General features: G+C 53.9%; 1 protein-coding gene across 2 annotated transcripts; it reads left to right on the top strand.

Annotated features, from left to right (window-relative positions):
• Nucleotides 1-5,575: 5,575 nt before the first annotated feature.
• On the top strand, nucleotides 5,576-10,208 carry LOC100338696 (CD209 antigen-like protein C). 2 transcript variants are annotated; one of them, XM_017337978.4, is made up of 7 exons: nucleotides 5,576-5,667; nucleotides 5,758-5,844; nucleotides 6,027-6,113; nucleotides 6,441-6,527; nucleotides 6,896-7,047; nucleotides 7,592-7,701; nucleotides 8,908-10,208. In XM_017337978.4, the coding sequence occupies exons 1-7, from the start codon at nucleotides 5,622-5,624 to the stop codon at nucleotides 9,056-9,058; spliced, it is 720 nt and encodes a 239-aa protein (XP_017193467.2). In that variant the 5' UTR covers nucleotides 5,576-5,621; the 3' UTR covers nucleotides 9,059-10,208. The 2 variants fall into 2 exon arrangements, with proteins under 2 accessions (XP_017193467.2, XP_051691470.1); XM_051835510.3 differs by lacking the exon at nucleotides 5,758-5,844.
• The last annotated feature ends 4,342 nt before the right edge of the window (nucleotides 10,209-14,550 follow it).

Genomic DNA, 14,550 nt, shown 5'->3' with positions numbered 1-14,550 from the left:
CTCCTGGCTCCTGGCTCCTGGCTCCTGGCTTTAGATCTGCCCAGCCACTGCCTTTGCGGCCATCTGGGGAGTGAACCAGTGGTTGGTAGACCTCTCTCTCTCTCTCTCTCTCTCTCTCTCTCTCTGTCTCTCTGTCTTTCCCTTTCTCTGTCTGTTAACTCTGCCTCTCAAATAAATAATTAAAAAAAATTTTTTTTGCTTGGCCATCAGCAAGTACTGTATGTACTTTTTTTTTTTTTTGACAGGCTGAGTGGACAGTGAGAGAGAGAGACAGAGAGAAAGGTCTTCCTTTGCCGTTGGTTCACCCTCCAATGGCCACCACAGCCGGCACGCTGCGGCCGGCGCACCGCGCTGATCCAAAGGCAGGAGCCAGGTGCTTCTCCTGGTCTCCCATGTGGGTGCAGGGCCCAAGCACTTGGGCCATCCTCCACTGTACTCCCTGGCCACAGCAGAGAGCTGGCCTGAAAGAGGGGCAACCGGGACAGAATCCGGCACCCTGACCGGGACTAGAACCCGGTGTGCCGGCGCAGCAAGGCAGAGGATTAGCCTATTGAGCCGCGGCGCTGACCATAATTAAAATTCTTAAGAAAAATCAAAAACCCTAAGGGCATCTCATCCCTGCCTGTCCCCTTGTAAGAGATTTGGCTAGGCTCTCATTTCCTCCCACTTTGACCATCACCTCAGGCAGCTCTGGTGCTAGAACAAGCAAGCAAGTTCAAGTGGGGTCAAAGACCAGCCTTTGTGAGTGGAACCTTCTTGGCATCTCCCCGATTCTTCTTGGGTATGGGGCTTTGAAAGCCACTGGAGGTCGGTGCCGTGGCTCAATAGGCTAATCCTCCGCCTTGTGGCGCCGGCACACCGGGTTCTAGTCCCGGTCAGGGCGCCGGATTCTGTCCCGGTTGCCCCTCTTCCAGGCCAGCTCTCCGCTGTGGCCCGGGAAGGCAGTGGAGGATGGCCCAAGTGCTTGGGCCCTGCACCCCATGGGAGACCAGGAGAAGCACCTGGCTCCTGCCTTCGGATCAGCGTGGTGCGCCGACCACGGCAGCCACTGGAGGGTGAACCAATGGCAAAAAGGAAGACCTTTCTCTCTGTCTCTCTCTCTCACTGTCCACTCTGCCTGTCAAAAAAAAAAAAAAAAAAAAAAAAAAAAAAAAAAAAAGAAAGCAAGCAAGCAAGCAAGCCACTGGAGCTCTGCTGTGTTTCCAGCATGAAGACCATGGGCCAGGGTGGGTGCTTGTCACAGTGGCTAAGCCACCAGGTGAGCTGCCCATATCCCATCCCAGTGTGCTCAGATTCAAGTCCTGCTTCTGATTCCAGCTCCAACTTCCTGCAAATGCGGACCCTGGGAGGTAGTAGTGATGGCCTGAGCAGTTGGGCTCCTGCCACCCACATGGGGGACTCAAGTTAAGTTTCTGGTTTCCAGCTTTGACCTGGCCTAGCCCCGGTGTTTGTGAGCATTAACGGAGTGAACAAGTGGTTGACAGCTCTATCTCTCAAATAAATAACTGGATAAAAGGATTTCTAAAAGAACATAGGCGGCTGTTTTTCCACACTGCTGCTGAGTTGGGGTGGAGCGAATAGGACTGGCTAAATTAAAATTCCATAGATCTTGCTGTTTTTTATGTGTGTGTGTGTGTGTGTGTGTTTAAGCTAAATGCTCCCTGAATTACTGGAAGCTTTTGGTGAATTTCCAGAGTTCTGAAAAATGTTGATTATGTCAAATCTTGCCTCTTTTTTCCTCCGTTGATTTTGTAGAAAGGCACATTTTTCTTTGGCAATTTGCTGACATGTCGTTTCTTTCTTTCTGTCTTTTTTTTTTTTTTTTTTTTTTTTGATGCTGAAGTTGTCTTTGATTTTGCCAGGGGAAGCCTCTCGCGCTGGCCCCTGTGCCCTGTGCAGTGCTCTCAGCCGTCAGCTGACCCTTCTCCTCCCTTTCCGGCCCAACTGCAGGCTCTGGTTGCCCCCTGTCTCCCCTCTGGCATCAGCCATCTTCCCAAAGAGCCCTGGGTGCTCCCTAGTGGAGACTGGTGTTCAGAAACCCAGAGCTGGGTGTTGGGTATCATGGCTCCCAGAGCTCCTCAGTAGATAAAGGGGAACACACACACCTGCACAACACACACACAGGACACACACATGTACAAGATACATATATGTACATTTATACACACATATAAACACATGCAAGACACATATGTACAAGACACACATATGCACATTTATAAGCATATACACACTTGCACACACCTACACACATACAACATACATACACAACACACATACACAGAACACACATGTATGAGGCACACATATGCACATTTATAAACATATATACATGAACAAGCATACAGATACACGTTACAGACACACAACATAATATGCTCACACTCACGCAAACACACATGCAACTCATGTACACATGTGCATGTGTGCACTTACACATACACAAAATGTACAACACAATGTATACATGATGCAAACAGAACACACACAGAATGTGCACACGATAGTCACACACAAGAAACACCACTTTGTACGTGATTCACTAACATATGTACATGCACACACATAATGACACAGATGCACTGAAACACATGCATGCAACATGTACACACATGCAATCACACACAATATGTTTACACACGCCTACACAAAATGTACATACACACATGCAAACATATACAATACACACATATGCATATACAATACAACTCACACCCAATCAACACACACACAAACACATATATACACCCACACATGCACACCCACACACATCCACTGGTTCACCCCTCAAATACCTGCAACAGCCGGGGCTGGACCAGGCAGAAGCCAGGAGCCCTGAACTCAAAGTGGATCTCCTATGTGGGTGGCAGGGACCCAAGTGCTTGAGCCCTCGCCAGCAGGAAGCCAGGGCTGGGGTCTGAAGCTGGGTCTGCCTGGCTTGACACATCCTTGGTGCTCACTGTGGACCTCCTGAAGATCTGGGGACCTTCCTGTCTCTGGAGACACAGAGGACAGAGCTGGAACATTCTCTGCTCCAGCCTCCCTGAAAGCCAAACAAAATGCCTTCTCTCTGGTGGGGTACTCCCCTGACGATTTATGATGAATTTTTGCCTTTCTTCTTCTAGTTTATCTCCATATATGAATGAAAAGACGGTCTTTTCTCACTGTAAAAAGTAAAAAGGAGGAGAGGCTGGAGACCCCACCCCTTCCTATGCCATGTAAGGACAAAGCGAGTGGTCAGCTTGCAAGCCAGGCAGAGTCTTCCCCGGGAGCAGAATCTGCGGGGTCTTGACCTTGGACTTGCAGCTTCCAGAACTGTGAGAAATAAATGCTTGTTCCAGCCACCTGGTCTGCGGTGCTTTCTTACAGCAGCTTAAACAGGCTCCGATACATGAAGGAGAGAGGTTTGAAACTATCTGTGTGTTCAGAATCTGGGAGTTTCTTTGTCCCTTCAAAAAATTTTTTTAAATTTATTTGAGAGGGGAAGAGACGGAGTGAGGGGGGGGGAGAGAGAGAGAGAGAGAGAAGGAGAGAAGAGAGGAAAGAAAGAAAAAAGGAAGGAAGGAAGGAAGGGGGGAGGGAGGAGGAGGAGGAGAGGGAGGAGGAGAGGGAGGAGGAGGATAAGGAAGAGAGAAATATTTCCCACCTGTTGGTTGACTCCAAGTGCCTGCAATGGCTGGGGCTGGCCCAGGGCTAAATCTAGGAGCTGGAATCTCAATCTAGACCCTCTACTTGCATGGCAAGGACCCAACTATTTGGGCCCTCAGTTTCCAGGGTGTGTAGTAGCAGGGAGCTGGGATTGGGATCAGAGCAGGCACTCTACTATGGGACATGGGATTTTCAACCAGTGACTTTGACTGCTACACTAAATATTCGCCCTAAGATTTTTTTAAAAAAATGTAGATCTTGGAACTGACATTTGGAGGATCAGCTAAGCTGCTGGTTAAGTCCCACATCAAAGTGCCTGGTTTCAACCCCTGGCTCTGACTCTCAGCTCCAGCTAACTGCTAATGCACACCCTGGCAGGCAGCTGTGATGGCTCAAGGACTTGGGTCCCAGTCACTCATCTGGGGGGCCCAGATGGAGGTCCCAGACCCCAGCTTCAGCCTGGCCCACCCCAGCCTGTTGTAGCCATTTGAGGAGTGAATCAGTGGATGGAAGTCTTTCTCTCTTTCTCTCGTCTCTCTCGATCTGTCACTTTCTTTTTTATTCCTTTCAGATAAATAAATAAATCTTTAAAAGGATAAATAATAAAGGCCGGCACCATGACTCACTTGGTTAATCCTCTGCCTGCAGCACCGGCATCCCATTTGGGCACCGAGTTCTAGTCCCAGTTGCTCCTCTTCCAGTCCAGCTCTCTGCTGTGGCCCGGGAGTGCAGTGGAGGATGGCCCAAGTGCTTGGACCCTGTACCTGCATGGGAGACCAGGAGGAAGCACCTGGCTCCTGGCTTCTGATTGGTGCAGTGCCGGCCATAGTGGCCATTTGGGGAGTGAACCAACAGAAGGAAGACCTTTCTTTCTGTCTCCCTCTCACTGTCTATAACTCAACCTGTCAAATGAAAAAAAGAGATAAATAATAAAAAGAAAAAGACCAAGACATCTTTGATCATGAAGCAAATATATATTTTCCACTTATAAATAATTATAACACCCATACAAAAAATTGCACAGCTCTCAGATCAAATGAAAACACTTTGGGCACACAGAAGATGTCCCTGTGCCCTCTCCTGGGTCATCTGCACACAGGCCTCCTCCCAGGTAACCCTCAACTGGTGTCTTGCCTGTTCTTGAAGTTCATATCCAACCAGATCTTACCAAGCCTACTCATTCTGTCGCTCTTGTGTCAGATTCGCCCACAACATTGGACGGATTCGGTCCCTTTCCATGGCTGCATACTACTCCACTCTCTGAAGAGGCCACCGTTTTGGTTTTCATTCATTCACTGGTGGCCCTGGGGATTTTGCAGATAGAGACCATTTTAAATAAAGTTCCCAGGAATCTTTCTGTCTCTTCCGGAGGTGACTGAACTCTTGTTGGTTAACCCTGTGGTCTTGTGGCAGCAGGCTGCCAGGGACGAAATCCCAAGACAAGCTGTGTAACCTCGGGCCAGTTACTTAAACTAATCATGACTCAGTTCCCCTCCTCTGTAAAATGGATCCTATGTTACAGACAGAATTAAAAGCCGTATAAAGTTAGCAGAATGCCCAGCGATGGTGGTCACAGGGGTTAAATCACAAGAAATCACGGTTCAGCCCCAGCTGCGGAGGCCAGCAGAATTCTGAATAACTGAAGACATCAGCAAACCCAGGCAGCCCAGCCTGCTAGGAGGATGGCACTACCAGGAAGGCGGGTGGAGGAGGGTGTCCCCAGGCCAGCCATGTCACAAGGGGCCTCAGACCTCTGCCAGCACCACCCCCCGCCGGATTCCAGGAACACGTGTGCCTTGATACAGCTGCATGTTGCCCTCCACCCCTACTCCCACTCCCCCCAGTCCTTTCTGGAGCCCCTGCCCAGTTTCCTCTTCCTCTTCTTGGGTGACCATAAATATATAAGGAGCGAGGGGCAGGAATTAAAGGCGACAGGCCTCAGCAGTCCCAGGTGTGGAGACACAGTGGATGACATGAACGACACCAAGGCTGCGAGGGTGCAGCCGCTGGACCCCCTAGGTGAGGCTGGGTCAGCACTGGCTGGGCTCAGGAGAGGGTGCACTGGGGTCCCGGCTGGCCCAGGCTCTGACAGATGCTCTGTCCACTCAGAGGAGGAAGATCTCATCAGAGGCAGCCCCCGAGACTCCAGGACAGACTTTGGGTTGGGAAGGGTTCAAGGTCTCAAGAGCTTTGCAGGTGCGGCAAATGCATGGGGAGAAGGGGAGAGGTCCTCCGAGAAGCCCAGCTCTGGGGAAGAAGAGGATGGGGGGCCTGGACTTCTGGATCCCAGGGGGAGGTGGGGGCTGGGCCTGGCTGTCCCCGGGCCAGGGGAGGCAGGGACTGCGTGGCTCTGGAGCCGCTGTCCTTCTTCCCTGCAGGGCATCTCGGGAGACACCGGCACCTGCTGCTGCAGTTCCTGTGCTTCACGCTGTTCACTGTACTCCTGGTGGCCATCCTCGCCCAAGGTCAGGTGCAGGTCCTGAGGGTCTGGGGCTCCCTGACCTGGCCCTGGGCTGGGGGCCACAGAAGGGAGAGAAATGACTGAGAAAGCCGGCGTCGGGGCTTCTAGGCAGCCTCTCCCCCCTGCCCCTGCCATCTTGGCAGGGAAAGGAGGGGAGGGAGAGATCCTTGGCTCCAGGAGTCAGTTTCTTCATCTTCCACCTGGGTTGCCAAGACCTTGGCTCTCAGAAACAGTATTCCTGACATGTAGGGCAGTGCACCGCACACAGTAAGCGTATAATAATTGCAGCACACAGTAGGTATATGATAATTGCATGCTTTGCTTGGCTTAGTCTCCAAGGTCCGGAGCTGCCACAAACAGGAGCTGTCAAAGGAGGGAGAGATCGTCCAGGATCTGAGGCAGCTGAAGGCAGGAGTGGGTGAGTCGTGGACACTGGTGTCCAGGGCCGGACGGGGCCTCTGTGTCGTGTGATTTGTTTGAGCCTTGAGGCCCTCATCTGTGAAATGGGAAGACAGCACTGCAGTGCCGGCTGCACTTGGTGTTCACAGGGGCTGCATATACAGTGGGCACTCCATTAGAGCCAGTCTCCTCCCCTCCATTCTGAGCTCTACAGCAATAGGTCTGGGATTGTTGGGTTCTGCTGGGCTGGAGAAGGGTCTCTGTGGGTGGAGTGGAGAGGGGCGTGGTGTACCCAGGGACAGGCATGACTCTCCAGGCCTGGAAGGGTGACTGGGCATGTGACGGCCTCCACATTGGGGTCTCAGCCTCCCCTGCCTCCCCCAACAGCCCACCTGTGCCGCCGCTGCTCCTGGGACTGGACTTTCTTCCAAGAACACTGCTATTTCTTCTCCAAGTCCCAGCGGAACTGGCATGACTCCCTCTCTGCATGCCAGGAAATGGGGGCCCAGCTGGTCATCGTCCAAAGTGCTGAGGAGCAGGTGTGCTGGGCGGGGAGGCGTGCGTCTTGGCCTGGGCCATGTGTCCACGAGAGATGACCACGGGGCAATTTCTGGGTGCAGGGCCTCCCACTCCACTTGGGAAGGTAGGGGGGAGAAGGACACCCCTGAGGAGGTCCTAGGTGCCTTGCACGGGGCCCCAGATATGATGTGGACTCAGGAGAATGCTTTAGGGGACCCCTAAAATGCACCTAAGCTCCAGGGGTGCGCTGGCCAGCATTGAGGCCCCGACTCACAGGTGCACAGTGGGCTGTGGCATCTGCCTATTTCCCTGGTGTAAACATTCCCACGGGAATGTTCCCTCGGGGGCGGGGGGGACTATGAAGACATCGCACTGTGCATGCTGCGCAAGCAAATCAGAGCCCACATGTCCAGGGGCTATGCTGTACAAGCAACTCAGCCATCCTAGCCCACGTGGGGCTCAGGACCTGGACAGCTGAAGGTTAGACTGCAAGTAGAACTTCCTGCTGAGAGTTTGGGGGAGGCAGGGCAGAGCTGTCTCCTGATGTCTCCTCTGCCCACCCAGTCCTTCCTACAGCAGACCTCCAAGTCCAAAGGCTCCACCTGGATGGGGCTGTCAGACCTGAACAAGGAGGCCACGTGGCACTGGGTGGATGGCTCAGCTCTGCTGCTCAGGTGGGGTCCAGAGGGGAGGGGCAGACCCTGTTCCCCGGGTGGGGGGGGCAGGGCTCTGAGCGTCAGACCTCAGTGATTCCCACGGGTCCTCTCCCACTCCCGACGCCCCTCCCCCCACCCCTGCCTCACCCCAGCATCAATGCCGGGGGGTATTTTGCTGAGTTCAGAATGTGATGAACACGTCTATGCCCAATGGGGTAGCAGGTTCTGTGAATTCCACCATGAGAGCTGTGGGTGGATCTTGCAGCCTTGGCAGATGTTTGAAAACTGCACTTTATTTATTTAGTTATTTAGTTAGTTAGTTGTTTGAAAGAGTGACAGAGGGAGCATGGGAGAGAGGAAGACAGAAGGGGAAAGAGGAAGGGAGGGAGAGAGGGAGAGAGAGAGCAACATCTGCTTGTGAACTCCTCAAGTAGCTACAGCCACTGTGGCTCAGCCAGGCTGAAGCCAGGACCCAGGAACCCCATCCGGGTCTCCCACGTGGGTGCTAGAGCCCAAGCCTTTGGGCCATCCCCTGCTGCTTTCCCCGGTGCATCAGCAGGGAGCTGGAGCAGAAGTGGAGCAGCCAGAATTCAAACCTGCGCTCCAATACGGGATGCCGGCGTCCCAAACGCAGCTTCGCCTGCTGCACCACCACGCCATCCCCCAACATAGTTTATGAAAGGGAAGATCTGAAGTAGAGGAAGGCCAGGAATTCAGGACACAGCTGCCAGTAAACAGATAGATGGTTCTGCTCCCAGCTCCCAGAACAGGAGCGCAGATCCAGGCAGCTGGGGAAGCACCAGGATTGTTCCGAGGCACAGGGAGGGTGACCCGGGGCACAACCCTTTATGGTGCTTTCCCGGGAAGGCGTGGGGGAGGCCAAGTCATGGGTGAGCCTGCAGGGTCCAGGGGCTGCCTTTAGGGCGGCCCAGAGCAGGAGAGGTCAGTGAGGGAGGTGTGGCTGGCGACTCTGGACCGGTTCTGATTCTCCCTGAAAACCACCGGACAGGTGGAAGACTCCAGGGAGGGGCTCATGGAAGGGTCCGGGGGCCACGTCATCCTCACGCTGCAAGCTTCTTACCAGGTGGCCCTGGGAACAGAGCGGGTGGGGTCCACGCATGCGTGCAGAGCAGGCGCTCAGAGATCAAAGCCATAGAAGCTCAGCCCCAGGCTGCAACCCCGGGGGTCAGGGACGGAGGCTCACGTCCTGCGCGGCCCCTGCAGCTTCATGAAGTACTGGAACCCAGGAGAGCCCAACAACCACGGCGAGGAAGACTGCGGGGAGTTCAGCGGCAATGGCTGGAACGACAACAAGTGCGAGGTGGAGAATTTCTGGGTGTGCAAGCAGCCCGCAAACTCCTGCGCCGACAACTGAAGGCGGCATCCCCAGCGCGCGGCTGCAGCCCCAGCCCGCTTGGCGGGGGTGGAGGCCAGGACCTCACCCGCCCTGGCACCGGGACCCCCCGCCTACCCGCGAGGGTTGTCATCTTCACAGGTGCCCTGGGACTTCTCTCTATCCTGGTCTCCAACTCCTATGGTCCCTGCTGGGTTCTGTTCTGCCTCTGGCACCTCCGGGCTCCCCCTGGCTTTGAGGTGGTGGTCCTGGCATACACTTGGAGTTTAATAAAGTAAGCTGATATGGGCCGGCGCCGCGGCTCACTAGGCTAATCCTCCGCCTAGCGGCGCCGGCACACCGGGTTCTAGTCCCGGTTGGGGCGCCGGATTCTGTCCCAGTTGCCCCTCTTCCAGGCCAGCTCTCTGCTGTGGCCAGGGAGTGCAGTGGAGGATGGCCCAGGTGCTTGGGCCCTGCACCCCATGGGAGACCAGGAAAAGCACCTGGCTCCTGGCTCCTGCCATCGGATCAGCGCGGTGCACCGGCTGCAGCGCGCCAGCCGCGGCGGCCATTGGAGGGTGAACCAACGGCAAAAGGAAGACCTTTCTCTCTGTCTCTCTCACTGTCCACTCTGCCTGTTAAAAAAATAAAATAAAAAATAAAAAAAATAAAGTAAGCTGATATGGGGCAGCCTTGGGGGGCGTTCCGTTTAGCTTTGGCTTCCTTGGCAAGGTCAGAAGGTCTGGATTGCCGCGTGCACCTGCTGTGCCTCCCGGGGGACTCCGTTCCAGCACTGTGTCCCTTTAACCATGCCCTGAACCCTTTCTACGGAGGACATTCTCTGGACTCCGGGGCTCATTCAGCAGGTTGGCAGCACCAGGGAGCTATTCCCCCTTCCCATAGCAGAGCGCCTGGGTTCCACTCCCAGCTCCACTCCCTATTCCAACGCCCTGCTACTATACACCCTAGGAGGCAGCCCTGATGGCTCAAATCCTTGGAGCCCTGCCACCCACTTGGAAGACTTGTATTGCATTTTTAGCTCCTGGCTCTGCCCCAGCCAGATCCATTCCCAGCCAATGTAGGCACTTGGGGAGTAAACCAGCATTTGAGAGATCTTTCTGTGGGTCTATCTATCTGTCTCTGTTTCTCAGATGTTAATAAATAAATATATATTTCTACAATTTGTCCCCAACTCCTGGATGGTAGTGATGTCTTGTGTCAAAACTGAGCCGGCGCCGTGGCTCAATAGGCTAATCCTCCGCCTTGCGGCGCCGGCACACCGGGTTCTAGTCCTGGTCGGGGCGCCGGATTCTGTCCCGGTTGCCCCTCTTCCAGGCCAGCTCTCTGCTGTGGCCAGGGAGTGCAGTGGAGGATGGCCCAAGTGCTTGGGCCCTGCACCCCATGGGAGACCAGGAGAAGCACCTGGCTCCTGCCTTCAGATCAGCATGGTGCACCGGCTGCAGCAGCCATTGGAGGGTGAACCAATGGCAAAAGGAAGACCTTTCTCTCTCTCTCTCTCTCTCTCTCTCTCTCTCTCTCTCTCTCACTGTCCACTCTGCCTGTAAAAACAAAACAAAACAAAACTGAGTCATGTGACTGAGGTGGCTTAGGGCAGGGCTCTTCCACCCCCCCACCCCCGCCCTCTGCCTGAGCCTGGGGGCGAGGCTCAGCGACCAGACCAGACACCACAGTGGTTAGGTTTGGGGATTTCAGTCCCACCCAGCCACCTCTGTGGAGGAGCTCTGCGGAAACTGTTGCACAGTGCATTTCACTGGGTTCCAGGTGCATGCACGTTTGCGAGGGTGCCTCCGAGTTCGTGGGAAAGTGGAGTAAGTTGATGAGTTCCGTTAGTGCAACGAATTTGTAAAATACATGCATAGTCTTTTCAGAAATGCATTCTCATAAACTTTTAAAAAAGTTTATTTATTTGAAAGGCAGAGTCAGAGAGAGAATCTTCCATCCATTGCTTAGAGAGAGAGATATCCTCCATCCATTGCTTCACACCCCAGACAGTCACAACGGATGGAGCTGGGCCAGGCTGAAGCCAGGAGCCAGGAGCGTCTTCCAGGTCTCCCATGTAGCTTCAGGGGCCCGAGCACTTGGACCATTCTCCACTGCTTTCCCAGGCACATTAGCAGGGAGCTGGATCAGAAGTGGAGCAGTGGGGTCACGAACCTCCCCCATACGAGATGCAGGCACCACAGGTAGCAACTTAACCCTCTACACCACCACACCAGCCCCATACTGTTCCACTTATTGCTTCTTAGACTTTGTCCATGACAAGGACTTCAAGTAAGTGGGACCACGCAGTGCTTGTCTTCTGCACCTGGCTTCTTTCAGTCACCACACATCAGACCTTGTTCCTTGGCAAAGGCTGGATACTCTTCCCCTGCAGGTGCACAACCTGGTAGGCTTGGCTGCCTCTCTGCCCACAGGCACACTGTGTGGCTTCTCCCTTTTGGGCACTGGGAACCAGGCTGCTCTGAACATGGAGGGGGGGAGGACTAATGTCTTACTAAATCCCCAATCTCAACTCTTTTGGGTCCACCCCAGCAGTGAAGTGGTTGCATCCTGGGGTCACTCTACTTTGAGTGTTTTGAGGAGCTGCCGGTCCATTCTTCTCAGAAGTTGCATCATTTTTGCCTTTGCACCCACAGTGCACCAGGCTTCCAAGTTCTCCACGTCGTTGCCTACGTTGGTTATTCTAGGTTTTGTTTTGTTTTGTTTTTAGTTGTCTCTTTGGTGTGAGATGAAATCTCCCTGTGGTTTCAGTTTGCATGTCCCTAATGATCAGTGATGTTGTGTTTATGCACCTGTTGACCACCTGTACATCTTTCTTGTCTATTAAACTTCAGTTCTTATGTTTAAAATGTATGTTTTTGAAAGGGAGAGAGACAGAGGCAGAGAGTGAGAGAGAGAGAGAGAGAGCTCTCTCTACTGGTTAACACCCAAATGCCTACAACAGCTGCTGGCTGAAACCAGAAGCCAGGAACTCTATCCAGGTCTCCCATTTGGATGGCAGGGCTCCAAGTTCTTGAGCCATCACCTGCTGCCTCCCAAGGGGTACATCGGCAGGAAGCTGGAGTGGAGAGCAGGGCTGGGACTCAAACCCTGGCACTCTGAGATGGGAAGCAGGTGTCTGAAGCAGTGACCCAACTGCTGCACCAAACGCCCACATGGTGAACACACTTTTATGGAAGAACAAATCCATGCAATAACCTCTATGACAAAAATAGAGACTTTCCAGTACGCAGAAGAAATCCCGATCCTCCCCCGCTGTCAACCCCCCCCAGCCTATGCAGCGAACCCTGATTTTAAACAAGTCCCAAGAGTTGCCTGTTCTGGACGTGCACGTTAAGTCAGCTCCGGCAGGTGAGGTCTTTATGTCTTGGTTCTTTTGCTCTTGTGTGAGACCTCCACATTGTAGAATGCATTAGCAGGTTCCTTTTTCTTTGCTGTATAGAACTCTACTCTCTGAACAGATCATCGTTCTTGCTGTCATTTTGCTGGTGGATCTTGGGACTTTTCATTAGGGACTTCTCAGAATAAAGCTCTAAGTATCTTTCTCTTTTTTCCTAGAGACTGTTGGATGCTCTTTGGTCAACAGCGTGGAGGCAGATGGCCAGGGATGAAATTCCACTTCCCCAGTCAGCAGTCATATAACCTTGGACCAGTTACCCAAACTTCTCACTTGTCAAACAGAGGTTGTACCATGGATCACAGGACAGGCAGAAGGAGTGGATGGGCATGGACAGCAGTTAGCAAAGTGTCCTGCCACGGTACTCACAGGCATTAAAGAGGGGCCATTAAAGGGACAGGAGACACCATGGTTCAGCCCTGGCTGCTGAGGCCAGCAGTATTCCCTGTAACAGAAGACATCAGCAAACCCAGGCAGCTGAACCTGGAGGTGGGAAGGGATGGAGACTCCAGGAAGAAAGGTGGGGGAGGGGGGTGACCTGGCAAGACGAGGAGTCCACGGAGCGCCCCCCAGGCTGACCGTGCCATAAGGGGCCTCGGATCGCCAAAGCACCACCTCCCTGGATTCCTGGAACACGCGTGCTGTGATGCACGTCAGATCCCTGCCTCCCTGGACTGCTGGTTCCCGGGAGGTGGGGGCCGGGCCTGGCTGTCACTGGCCTGCAGCCACTGTCCTTCTCGCCTGCAGGGCATCTCAGGGGACACCTCGAGCTTGACTCTCCAACACAACGTCCCAGGGCATGGCACGCAATAGGTGTTTAATCATTGCAATCCTGCTTTTCTTGGCTTAGTCTCCAAGTCCAGAGCTGCCACAAACAGGGGCCGGCAGAAGAGGGGGAGAGATCATCCAGGATCTGAGGCAGCTTGAAGGCAGGAGTGGGTGAGTTGTGGACACCGGCGTCCAGGGCCGGACGGGGCCTCTGTGTCGTGTGATTTGTTTGAACCTTGAGGCCCTCATCTGTGAAATGGGAAGACAGCACTGCAGTGCCGGCTGCACTTGGTGTTCACAGGGGCTGTGTATACAGTGGGCACTCCATTAGAGCCAATCTCCTCCCTTCCGTTCTGAGCTCTACAGCGATAGGTCTGGGATTGTTGGGTTCTGCTGGGCTGGAGAAGGGTCTCCGTGGGTGGGGTGGAGAGGGGCGTGGGACCAGCACATTAATGCCAGTTCCCATGCTCAGAACATGCAAGACAGAGACATCTGCAGCCTTAGTAAGATGTGCATGTTCTGTGTGCAGTCAGAGCCCGGGTGTCCACGGGCCGCAGCTCCCAAGGGGCTCAGGACCTGCTACTCTGGACACCTGCAGGTTAGACTACAAGCAGAACTTCCTGTCGAGAGTTTGGGGGGAGGATAGTGAGCCCGCAAAACAGCAGGCAGAGCTCCTTCCTCATTCCTCCAATCCCTCCCAGTCCTTCCTGCACAGCCGACTTCTAAGACAGCAGGCTCCGCCTGGATGGACTCTCAGCCTTCAGTAAGGAGGGCACGTGGCACAGGTGGATGGCTTGCCTCTGCTACTCAAGTAGGTGCGGGGAAGAGGTGGTGTGGCAAGGGGACTCGGGCCTCAGCTGCACCTGAGGAATCCTCCAAACCCCCTGGGCATAAGCGGCTGGGACTTTCATGGAGTTCCGGATGTGACTGGCGTAGCCATGGTCAAATCAGGCAGCAGGTGCCCCAAATCCCAGCATCAGAGCGGCACCCTGGGTGGATGTTTTTTAATCATGGTGTATTAATGGAAAAATCCAAGGTCGAGTGAGTCCAAGAGGTCATTGCAAGGATGTAGGTCCCAGCAAAGGTTGGGCACAAACAGGGAAACACCAGGGTGCACTTTAGGTGGTGGCTGTGGGGGGTGGGCATGAGCTTTGTGATGGTGTCCGTGGGGGAAAAAAGGGCCAGGCAGGGTCATGAGTCCAAACCCTTTCTCTGGTCCACAGGGGCTTGTCGGGCTCCTAATCCAGGCAGGTGTACTATGGCCTCCAGAGAAAGAACCAGTATGGCGGCTGGGGGCGTGACCTCTACGTTGATTGACTTATATGTTGAACCACGCCCCCAGGTGGGA

The sequence above is a fragment of the Oryctolagus cuniculus genome, chromosome 16 (genome assembly GCF_051225735.1).
Source record: "Oryctolagus cuniculus isolate XC-2025 breed Fujian yellow rabbit chromosome 16, ASM5122573v1, whole genome shotgun sequence".
Classification (NCBI taxonomy): Eukaryota; Metazoa; Chordata; class Mammalia; order Lagomorpha; family Leporidae; genus Oryctolagus; species Oryctolagus cuniculus.
This window is presented reverse-complemented; position numbering and strand designations above follow the sequence as displayed.

Excerpts from the sequence above, each read along its gene's own strand:
- LOC100338696 (XM_017337978.4), top strand. The coding sequence starts at position 5,622 with ATGAACGACACCAAGGCTGCGAGGGTGCAGCCGCTGGACCCCCTAG. Across the intron at positions 5,845-6,026 it reads AGGTCTCAAGAGCTTTGCAG|GGCATCTCGGGAGACACCGG; the intron begins GTGCGGCAAATG and ends TCTTCCCTGCAG. Across the intron at positions 6,114-6,440 it reads GGTGGCCATCCTCGCCCAAG|TCTCCAAGGTCCGGAGCTGC; the intron begins GTCAGGTGCAGG and ends TGCTTGGCTTAG.